The sequence below is a fragment of the Argopecten irradians genome, chromosome 11 (assembly GCF_041381155.1).
Source record: "Argopecten irradians isolate NY chromosome 11, Ai_NY, whole genome shotgun sequence".
Taxonomy (NCBI): Eukaryota; Metazoa; Mollusca; class Bivalvia; order Pectinida; family Pectinidae; genus Argopecten; species Argopecten irradians.
Genome location: NC_091144.1, coordinates 12,004,253 through 12,017,157, shown reverse-complemented (window position 1 = coordinate 12,017,157; position 12,905 = coordinate 12,004,253). Strand labels below are relative to the sequence as shown.

The window sequence follows — 12,905 nt, the reverse complement described above, 5'->3', positions numbered from 1 at the left end:
TTTGTATGATCCTTGTACAACAATCTAGGGTCAAAATGTTCCTTTTTGTTGATTATACAGACATTTGCTTTCTTTTGTATGATCCTTGTACAACAATCTAGGGTCAAAATGTTCCTTTTTATTCATTATATAGACATTTGCTTTCTTTTGTATGATCCTTGTACAACACTCTAGGGTCAAAATGTTCCTTTTTATTCATTATATAGACATTTGCTTTCTTTTTTATGATCCTTGTACAACAATCTAGGGTCAAAATGTTCCTTTTTGTTGATTATACAGACATTTGCTTTCTTTTGTATGATCCTTGTACAACATTCTAGGGTCAAAATGTTCCTTTTTTGTTGATTATACAGACATTTGCTTTCTTTTGTATGATCCTTGTACAACAATCTAGGGTCAAAATGTTCCTTTTTGTTGATTATACAGACATTTGCTTTCTTTTGTATGATCCTTGTACAACACTCTAGGGTCAAAATGTTCCTTTTTATTCATTATATAGACATTTGCTTTCTTTTGTATGATCCTTGTACAACACTCTAGGGTCAAAATGTTCCTTTTTATTCCTTTTTGTTGATTATACAGACATTTGCTTTCTTTTGTATGATCCTTGTACAACAATCTAGGGTCAAAATGTTCCTTTTTATTCATTATATAGACATTTGCTTTCTTTTGTATGATCCTTGTACAACACTCTAGGGTCAAAATGTTCCTTTTTGTTGATTATACAGACATTTGCTTTCTTTTGTATGATCCTTGTACAACAATCTAGGGTCAAAATGTTCCTTTTTGTTGATTATACAGACATTTGCTTTCTTTTGTATGATCCTTGTACAACAATCTAGGGTCAAAATGTTCCTTTTTGTTGATTATACAGACATTTGCTTTCTTTTGTATGATCCTTGTACAACAATCTAGGGTCAAAATGTTCCTTTTTGTTGATTATACAGACATTTGCTTTCTTTTGTATGATCCTTGTACAACAATCTAGGGTCAAAATGTTCCTTTTTGTTGATTATACAGACATTTGCTTTCTTTTGTATGATCTTTGTACAACATTCTAGGGTCAAAATGTTCCTTTTTATTCATTATATAGACATTTGCTTTCTTTTGTATGATCCTTGTACAACACTCTAGGGTCAAAATGTTCCTTTTTGTTGATTATACAGACATTTGCTTTCTTTTGTATGATCTTTGTACAACACTCTAGGGTCAAAATGTTCCTTTTTATTCATTATATAGACATTTGCTTTCTTTTGTATGATCCTTGTACAACACTCTAGGGTCAAAATGTTCCTTTTTGTTGATTATACAGACATTTGCTTTCTTTTGTATGATCCTTGTACAACATTCTAGGGTCAAAATGTTCCTTTTTATTCATTATATAGACATTTGCTTTCTTTTGTATGATCCTTGTACAACACTCTAGGGTCAAAATGTTCCTTTTTATTCATTATACAGACATTTGCTTTCTTTTGTATGATCCTTGTACAACAATCTAGGGTCAAAATGTTCCTTTTTATTCATTATATAGACATTTGCTTTCTTTTTTATGATCCTTGTACAACACTCTAGGGTCAAAATGTTCCTTTTTGTTGATTATACAGACATTTGCTTTCTTTTGTATGATCCTTGTACAACACTCTAGGGTCAAAATGTTCCTTTTTATTCATTATATAGACATTTGCTTTCTTTTGTATGATCCTTGTACAACACATCTAGGGTCAAAATGTTCCTTTTTGTTGATTATACAGACATTTGCTTTCTTTTGTATGATCCTTGTACAACACTCTAGGGTCAAAATGTTCCTTTTTGTTGATTATACAGACATTTGCTTTCTTTTGTATGATCCTTGTACAACAATCTAGGGTCAAAATGTTCCTTTTTGTTGATTGTATACAGACATTTGCTTTCTTTTGTATGATCCTTTGTACAACAATCTAGGGTCAAAATGTTCCTTTTTGTTGATTATACAGACATTTGCTTTCTTTTGTATGATCCTTGTACAACAATCTAGGGTCAAAATGTTCCTTTTTGTTGATTATACAGACATTTGCTTTCTTTTGTATGATCCTTGTACAACAATCTAGGGTCAAAATGTTCCTTTTTGTTGATTATACAGACATTTGCTTTCTTTTGTATGATCCTTGTACAACACTCTAGGGTCAAAATGTTCCTTTTTTGTTGATTATACAGACATTTGCTTTCTTTTGTATGATCCTTGTACAACAATCTAGGGTCAAAATGTTCCTTTTTGTTCATTATATAGACATTTGCTTTCTTTTGTATGATCCTTTGTACAACACTCTAGGGTCAAAATGTTCCTTTTTGTTGATTATACAGACATTTGCTTTCTTTTGTATGATCCTTGTACAACACTCTAGGGTCAAAATGTTCCTTTTTATTCATTATATAGACATTTGCTTTCTTTTGTATGATCCTTGTACAACAAATCTAGGGTCAAAATGTTCCTTTTTTATTCATTATATATAGACATTTGCTTTCTTTTGTATGATCCTTGTACAACAATCTAGGGTCAAAATGTTCCTTTTTATTCATTTATATAGACATTTGCTTTATTTTGTATGATCCTTGTACAACACTCTAGGGTCAAAATGTTCCTTTTTGTTTGATTCATTATATAGACATTTGCTTTCTTTTTATGATCCTTGTACAACAATCTAGGGTCAAAATGTTCCTTTTTATTCATTATATAGACATTTGCTTTCTTTTGTATGATCCTTGTACAACACTCTAAGGGTCAAAAATGTTCCTTTTTGTTAATTATACAGACAGCTTTCTTTTGTATGATCCTTGTAAATCAGTGTGACAAACATTTGCAGTATAATAGGCCCTCCATTTGCTTTCTTTTTTAATCCTAAACCCAAAAATCAATGACATGTTAGCTCAAAATCTCCCACGACACCTGCATATTGCACAGAACTCAATTTATTAATTTAATCTGATTTTGTTATCTTGTAGAACATGTTGTAGCAGCAGACCCAAGCACTGAGGCAAAGTACATCTTATCTCAACCATAAAACATTGTAACAATTTGTCCTTAGGGTTACGATAACTTAAGGCTTGAGGAACTATTGGGGAAAACTGTTTACCATTACGGAATTGTTCAAGTATTTTCTCATTGGTGTCCTTCAATCACTCATGCCTGCCAGAGGTACACAGCTTAAATTCCCTACATTGGCCACTGCAGTGTTAATTAAATGTAGAGGATTATTGGTATATGACAGCTACACATGAGGCAACTGAAGGTCACTATAGCCATCACCACTGCTTATTATACAGAGACACACAACATGAACATACCACACAGCCTTCCAAAATATACAGACATACAGACACATTGAATACAGAACAACTAGTAGTTACTAGGATGTACCACAGCCTCCCAAAATATACAGACATACAGACACATTGAATACAGAACAACTAGTAGTTACTAGGATGTACCACAGCCTCCCAAAATATACAGACATACAGACACATTGAATACAGAACAACTAGTAGTTACTAGGATGTACCACAGCCTCCCAAAATATACAGACATACAGACACATTGAATACAGAACAACTAGTAGTTACTAGGATGTACCACAGCCTCCCAAAATATACAGACATACAGACACATTGAATACAGAACAACTAGTAGTTACTAGGATGTACCACAGCCTCCCAAAATATACAGACATACATCAGACACATTGAATACAGAACAACTAGTAGTTACTAGGGTGTACCACAGCCTCCCAAAATATACAGACATACAGACACATTGAATACAGAACAACTAGTAGTTACTAGGATGTACCACAGCCTCCCAAAATATACAGACATACAGACACATTGAATACAGAACAACTAGTAGTTACTAGGATGTACGACAGCCTCCCAAAATATACAGACATACATACACATTGAATACAGAACAACTAGTAGTTACTAGGATGTACCACAACCTCCCAAAATATACAGACATACAGACACATTGAATACAGAACAACTAGTAGTTACTAGGATGTACCACAGCCTCCCAAAATATACAGACATACAGACACATTGAATACAGAACAACTAGTAGTTACTAGGATGTACCACAGCCTCCCAAAATATACAGACATACAGACACATTGAATACAGAACAACTAGTAGTTACTAGGATGTACACAGCCTCCCAAAATATACAGACATACAGACACATTGAATACAGAACAACTAGTAGTTACTAGGATGTAACTACAGCCTCCCAAAATATACAGACATACAGACACATTGAATACAGAACAACTAGTAGTTACTAGGATGTACCACAGCCTCCCAAAATATACAGACATACAGACACATTGAATACAGAACAACTAGTAGTTACTAGGATGTATCACAGCCTCCCAAAATATACAGACATACAGACACATTGAATACAGAACAACTAGTAGTTACTAGGATGTACCACAGCCTCCCAAAATATACAGACATACAGACACATTGAATACAGAACAACTAGTAGTTACTAGGATGTACCACAGCCTCCCAAAATATACAGACATACAGACACATTGAATACAGAACAGCTAGTAGTTTACTAGGATGTACCACAGCCTCCCAAAAATATACAGACATACAGACACATTGAATACAGAACAATTAGTAGTTACAAGGATGTACCACAGCCTCCCAAAATATACAGACATACAGACACATTGAATACAGAACAACTAGTAGTTACTAGGATGTACTACAGCCTCCCAAAATATACAGACATACAGACACATTGAATACAGAACAACTAGTAGTTACTAGGATGTACTACAGCCTCCCAAAATATACAGACATACAGACACATTGAATACAGAACAGCTAGTAGTTACTAGGATGTACCACAGCCTCCCAAAATATACAGACATACAGACACATTGAATACAGAACAACGAGTAGTTACTAGGATGTACCACAGCCTCCCAAAATATACAGACATACAGACACATTGAATACAGAACAATTAGTAGTTACTAGGATGTACCACAGCCTCCCAAAATATACAGACATACAGACACATTGAATACAGAACAACTAGTAGTTACTAGGATGTACCACAGCCTCCCAAAATATACAGACATACAGACACATTGAATACAGAACAACTAGTAGTTACTAGGATGTACCACAGCCTCCCAAAATATACAGACATACAGACACATTGAATACAGAACAACTAGTAGTTACTAGGATGTACCACAGCCTCCCAAAATATACAGACATACAGACACATTGAATACAGAACAACTAGTAGTTACTAGGATGTACCACAGCCTCCCAAAATATACAGACATACAGACACATTGAATACAGAACAACTAGTAGTTACTAGGATGTACCACAGCCTCCCAAAATATACAGACATACAGACACATTGAATACAGAACAACTAGTAGTTACTAGGATGTACCACAGCCTCCCAAAATATACAGACATACATACACATTGAATACAGAACAACTAGTAGTTACTAGGATGTACCACAACCTCCCAAAATATACAGACATACAGACACATTGAATACAGAACAACTAGTAGTTACTAGGATGTACCACAGCCTCCCAAAATATACAGACATACAGACACATTGAATACAGAACAACTAGTAGTTACTAGGATGTACCACAGCCTCCCAAAATATACAGACATACAGACACATTGAATACAGAACAACTAGTAGTTACTAGGATGTACCACAGCCTCCCAAAATATACAGACATACAGACACATTGAATACAGAACAACTAGTAGTTACTAGGATGTACCACAGCCTCCCAAAATATACAGACATACAGACACATTGAATACAGAACAACTAGTAGTTACTAGGATGTACCACAGCCTCCCAAAATATACAGACATACAGACACATTGAATACAGAACAACTAGTAGTTACTAGGATGTAACACAGCCTCCCAAAATATACAGACATACAGACACATTGAATACAGAACAACTAGTAGTTACTAGGATGTACCACAGCCTCCCAAAATATACAGACATACAGACACATTGAATACAGAACAACTAGTAGTTACTAGGATGTACCACAGCCTCCCAAAATATACAGACATACAGACACATTGAATACAGAACAGCTAGTAGTTACTAGGATGTACCACAGCCTCCCAAAATATACAGACATACAGACACATTGAATACAGAACAACTAGTAGTTACTAGGATGTACCACAGCCTCCCAAAATATACAGACATACAGACACATTGAATACAGAACAGCTAGTAGTTACTAGGATGTACTACAGCCTCCCAAAATATACAGACATACAGACACATTGAATACAGAACAACTAGTAGTTACTAGGATGTACCACAGCCTCCCAAAATATACAGACATACAGACACATTGAATACAGAACAACTAGTAGTTACTAGGATGTACCACAGCCTCCCAAAATATACAGACATACAGACACATTGAATACAGAACAACTAGTAGTTACTAGGATGTACTACAGCCTCCCAAAATATACAGACATACAGACACATTGAATACAGAACAACTAGTAGTTACTAGGATGTAACACAGCCTCCCAAAATATACAGACATACAGACACATTGAATACAGAACAACTAGTAGTTACTAGGATGTACCACAGCCTCCCAAAATATACAGACATACAGACACATTGAATACAGAACAACTAGTAGTTACTAGGATGTACCACAGCCTCCCAAAATATACAGACATACAGACACATTGAATACAGAACAACTAGTAGTTACTAGGATGTACCACAGCCTCCCAAAATATACAGACATACAGACACATTGAATACAGAACAACTAGTAGTTACTAGGATGTACCACAGCCTCCCAAAATATACAGACATACAGACACATTGAATACAGAACAACTAGTAGTTACTAGGATGTACCACAGCCTCCCAAAATATACAGACATACAGACACATTGAATACAGAACAACTAGTAGTTACTAGGATGTACCACAGCCTCCCAAAATATACAGACATACAGACACATTGAATACAGAACAACTAGTAGTTACTAGGATGTACCACAGCCTCCCAAAATATACAGACATACAGACACATTGAATACAGAACAACTAGTAGTTACTAGGATGTACCACAGCCTCCCAAAATATACAGACATACAGACACATTGAATACAGAACAATTAGTAGTTACTAGGATGTACCACAGCCTCCCAAAATATACAGACATACAGACACATTGAATACAGAACAACTAGTAGTTACTAGGATGTACCACAGCCTCCCAAAATATACAGACATACAGACACATTGAATACAGAACAACTAGTAGTTACTAGGATGTACCACAGCCTCCCAAAATATACAGACATACAGACACATTGAATACAGAACAACTAGTAGTTACTAGGATGTACCATCCAACCAGCGATTGTTGAAACCTTTGAGCATAGTTGTTGCCATCTTAGTCAGTCTCTTACAAAGAATCATGACCGATAATTAAGTTTACCTGCCTGTGGTTACATAGGACACGTAATATTACCAATATTTTTATAATGCTTCAATTAATATTTTAATGTAATGAGCAACTTTCGTATTTTTATTCCAAGATTAGGGATGGTGTGAATCATGGGTAGGGATCGACCCAACCACATTCATACTTTTTCCGCCAATCTATTACAATTCTTTTATGTCAAGCAATTTTTATTGTGATAAAATGTAAATATTTTTATTTTTGATAGAATCAGTTTTATGCTTAATAGTGTCTCGTAAGTCTTATAAGGCTGGATGTTGATATTAGATTTATTATGCATTTGTATAATATATGCTTGATCATTTTATGTACATATTAACATGTGACACTTAAATAAAATATTGATTGATTGATTGATTGGTTGGTTATAATGTACAAACCAATTAAAAGCTCCATGTGTCAATCAAACCAATCGGGTACCACATGTGTCACTGCATTTTTATTGTGTTTGCATGCTCTGACATAAATAGGAACACATGTGTTTACGGGCACAAGGCGTGACTGTAAACACATCAGGGGTATCAGTCAATATTACTGTTTAAGTGAATTTCAACATATGATGACAACAAGAAATTACCATAACCAAATTATATAGAAATATACAGAAACATTGCCATTTAACTACCTATCAGAATTGACTGCATAATGCAACAAGTAAAAAATAAGCTAATATCCGTTCTATCAAGGTGCCAGATAAAACGCTGCTGTACACCGTTTGTTTGAGCTGCTGTGACAGATGTGAACTATTTAACAATAGTTCATTTGATATCCATGTCTGTTGCTTACTGATGAAGCAACTCGGTGGACATATACATATATATCTTATTGGAATTTCACAGCAGGAGAGCAATGACAAGGGCTCTAGCCTCATTAAATTACTGGCAGAACAAATGAAATAATGAAAGCGAGGAAAGACAGGAGATTTTATAACGATCAGCCCATTGTACAGGGGCGTGAATTTACTGATGATTCTACATATTATTGGCATCTTGTTGTCATGGAAACAAAGATAAAAAAAAGCACTCACCTGATTGGTCTGCTACACAGCTGTTCCGCCGTTTTGTCCTATCCCCTCGTCTAAGACTCATTCTAGATCGTGATGAAAATAAGGTCTTCTCATTTCCAGATGGCACTTCAGCTATAGATGCTGTCGGCTGAAAGACAAAAATCAAAGTACTGAAAGTATTGCAGTGGTAAAACTTCTGGATGATAGGAGTTGATTTGAGTGTTAACGATTGATAAGTCAAAGGTTATATTATCAGTATAACTGCAAATTATAAAATGATCCAAAGAAGACAGGACTTTAACAAAGGCTGAAAAACCAATACAAGTAATTGGGGTTTTTTTTGTTGTAATTATTTATCACATTGATTTATTTTCTCACATTTTGTACAGGTCCAATTATTCTATATACACATATTGCATTTCAAAGCAGAACCTTCAATCAAAGAGGAAGTATTTATGTTGCCTAAGTCAAGTGTATATAAACAAGAGATCCCAGAGGGATCTTGGCGCCCACCAAAGAATGATCTATATCTGACAAAGGGAAGATGGATCTTTTCTCTACTTTTTAAACTTTTTCAAACATACTGCATATAAAATTTGAGACAGATCGCTTCAGTACCTTTTGAGAAATAGCGGTAACAAACTTCAACTATCAAAATCCAAGATGACTCCTTGGTGGCCATCTTGTTGATCAATCGGTCCCAAATCACAATATGCACAACTAGGGCCCTAGGGGAACCTATATATGAATTTTGAGACAGATCCCTTCAGTACTTCCTGAGAAATAGCGATAACAAACTTTGAATAACAAAATCCAAGATGGCTGCCTGGCGGCCATCTTGTTAACCCATCGGTCCCAAAATGCAATATGCACAACTAGGTCCCTAGGGGAACCTACATATGAAATTTGAGACAGATCCCTTCAGTACTATCTGAGAAATAGCCATAACAAACTTTAACTATCGAAATCCAAGATGGCGGCCTGGCGGCCATCTTGTTCACCGATTGGTCCAAAAATGCAATTTGCACATCAAGGGCCCTAGGGGAACCTACATATTAAATTTGAGAAAGATCCCTTCAGCACTTTTTGAGAAATGGGGATATCAAACCTTAACTATCAAAATCCAAAATGGCCGCCTCAAAATCAGCCTCAAAATCTGTATGGCACAAAAAGGGACCAAGGGTAACCTCCATGTGAAGTTTGAACAAAATCCCTTCAGTAGTTCTCAAGAAATATCGATAACAAACTTCAACTGCCAAAATCAAATCAAAGATGGCTGCCTGGCGGCCATCTTGTTTTTCCGATCAGCCTCAAAATCTGTATGGCACAACTAGGGACTAAGGGTACCCTCCATGTGAAGTTTGAACAAAATCCCTTCAGTAGTTCTCAAGAAATATTGATAACAAACTTCAACTGCCAAAATCAAAGATGGCTGCCTGGCGGCCATCTTGTTTTTCCGATCAGCCTCAAAATCTGTATGGCACAAATATGGACCAAAGGGACCCTCCATGTGAAGTTTGAACAAAATCCCTGCAGCAGTTTTTAAGAAATAGTGATAACAAGCATTGTTTACGGACGGACGACGGACGACGGACGGCGGATGACGGACCACGGACGCAGGGCGATTTGAATAGCCCACCATCTGATGATGGTGGGCTAAAAAAGTTTTATGCACTATGGTGACGTGTAATGTCAAATTTAATTGATTTTTTTTTTGGTTAAAATCTAAACAGGCATATATGTTAAGTGTAGGATCAGAGATTCTTCATCTATCAAGAAAAAACTTACTGGTTATATAATATTAAATCTCATATAATGCTTAAGCAATACCACACACGTATTTGACCTTTAATGACTAATATGAATGACATCAAGGATTTCCTTTTTTAACAAAAATAAGTTTGTTAATGTTGTGTTATGTATGTAGCAAGTTTAAGAACACCATACTATCTATAACTACAAAAATTAATGGTTGTCAGACCGTGTAACATATATAACTAATGTATATTATCATATAGGAGGTCCTTCATGCTTCATAACTTCACTAATACTACTTTGGCAACATAGCAGGGAGGGAGAGAGAGAGAGAGGAGAGAGGGGAGATGAGGGGAAAGACAGAGACAAAATCTCCAGCTATCAGCTGTTTACCGGTATTCCGAATTAGCATATTACAGAGTTATCTGCACTTGCGAGTAGGTATTGATTGTGACGGAAGGGAGCTAACTCTGTAATATGCAAAGATGGAATATGTTTTATCAAGTTTTATCCCTTTATCCCAGCAAGCTACATGTCTAAACCCTGTACCCTGTCTTTCGGTTAATGAGAAGAAGTCATTTGATTGAAAAGTTCATGGACAGCACACAGCACACGATGATGGATGATGCATGATGACTATAGATCAATAGTTAGACTGGTAAAAAAAAAGACAATTAAGACCACATAAGAGGGGAACTAATTTCTGACTCCACATGGAAGAAAGTCAATATAAGAGAAGAAAAAAGAAACTCCTTTCAAGTAACTAAGAGAGACGTAAAGCCTTTTTATGGCAATGTGATAAAAAAGACATGATTTGATCTTCATGGAGCATACACAAGAGGGCCTTAATGACAACTTAATGGCTAAATGATGAAGTCACTATAAAATTTTATGTGTAGCTTAATACCTCTATGCACTACAGAAGTGGAAATGCTCTTGTAAATGATTAATAACATTTCTGTTTTTTAAGCAAAGGTTAATTTTGAAAACATTATCAAGATCCGCACCTAACAACACAACAAAAAGATACATCTCTGTTCATGCAGAGTTGATATAAATCTGAAAAAGAATATAGATGTGATATCTATCGACTACAAAGATCATTTGTCAGCAGAGTGACAGACAAGTCATTTCAATTACTTGGGCCAAGCTCAATCTGTAGTATTCACATGCTTTAGGTCAATACGTTAGGTCTGCGATATTGGCTTAGCATCCGCCAGCGTGCATGCGACCGTTGTCAATTTCTGCACAGGAAGCAGTTAATTGTGAACATGAATGTGCTGAAGTATCTTCTAAGCTTTGATGTAATGGTAAAGATGGCCAAACATGTTTTTAAATATGAATTTGCTTAATATAGATTGTACAAATGATCTCAATATAGATTGATAGTTGATATGAGAATGAAATGTCGGTTAGCTAAAAGCCGTTTCTCCGGAGAGCGCAAAATCAGCTTCCTGTGACGTCATTGTCCTTTTCTGATGTCAATTTCCTCCCGAGTGTTGAGGAGAGATATAATGAACTGGCCTGCTATACAGTCAGCCTAATATAGGCTGATTTATTTACACCTTCTTGTATGGCTAATTACAGGTGATTACTAAGATAGCAATACGTCCTTGAGGAAGACATCGAGCCTATCTAGAACCACAATATTGACATTCTACTTGGCTTATATGACATCTGATGACTGTGTTATGACAGGTTATTACAGAACCAAATGAGAAAAACTAAAAAAGAAAAACAATTTTGCAAATGAATACAAGAGGCCCATGGGCCTTAACGGTCATCTGACTATTAGTACAATACAACATAGTCATTTAAAATTTTTAGCCTATTTGACCCCTGTGACCTTGAATGAAGGTCAAGGTCCTTCATTATAACTTAATAACCCATCATCCTGACCATGCAGACCCAATATGAGTATCCTGGGTCTTTTGGTTCTTGGGAAGAAGTTGTTTAAAGATTGTAGCCTATTTGACCCCTGTGACCTTGAATGAAGGTCATGGTAATTCATTTGAACAAACTTGGTAGCCCTTCATCCCAGCATGCTACAGGCCAAATATCAGTACCCTGGACCCCGGGGACTTGAGAAGAAGTCATTTAAAGAATTTAGCCTTTTTGACCCCTGTGACCTTAAATGAAGGTCAAGGTCATTCATTTGAACAAACTTGGTAGCCCTTCATCCCAGCATGCTACAGGCTAAATATCAGTACCCTGGGCCTTTCAGTTATTGAGAAGAAGTCTTTTGAAAAGTTTACGCTCGGCACACAGCGGACGGCGGACAACGGACAGTGCATGATGACAATAGATACATATATTTTAAACTAGAACTGTCATCCAGGAAGCCAAACATGCCAATGACTGAAGAATTTTATTCTGAAACAAAAATGAACAAGAGGCCCAAGGGCCTTAACGGTCATCTGACTATCTTGACAATAGCTGTATAGGAAAATAATTAGATATGGTGTCATGGTAGCCATCTCCAATCTGGGATCAACCAGAGATATAACAACACTTTGACAAGATCATATCAGTCGCATTTCATGTTTCAAGTTTCAGTTAAATTGCACTGGTAGAACTTTAGA

General features: G+C 35.9%; 1 protein-coding gene across 1 annotated transcript in view; it reads right to left on the bottom strand.

Moving 5' to 3' along the window:
* Positions 1-12,617, bottom strand: part of LOC138334400 (uncharacterized) — a 56,669-nt gene extending 44,052 nt beyond the window's left edge. The window contains exons 1-2 of the mRNA XM_069283070.1: positions 12,579-12,617; positions 8,590-8,716 (exon numbers count right to left, since the gene is read on the bottom strand). Coding sequence (XP_069139171.1) covers positions 8,590-8,716; positions 12,579-12,617 — 166 coding nt within the window. The remainder of the gene's footprint in view (positions 1-8,589; positions 8,717-12,578) is intronic.
* Between the last annotated feature and the right edge of the window lie 288 nt (positions 12,618-12,905).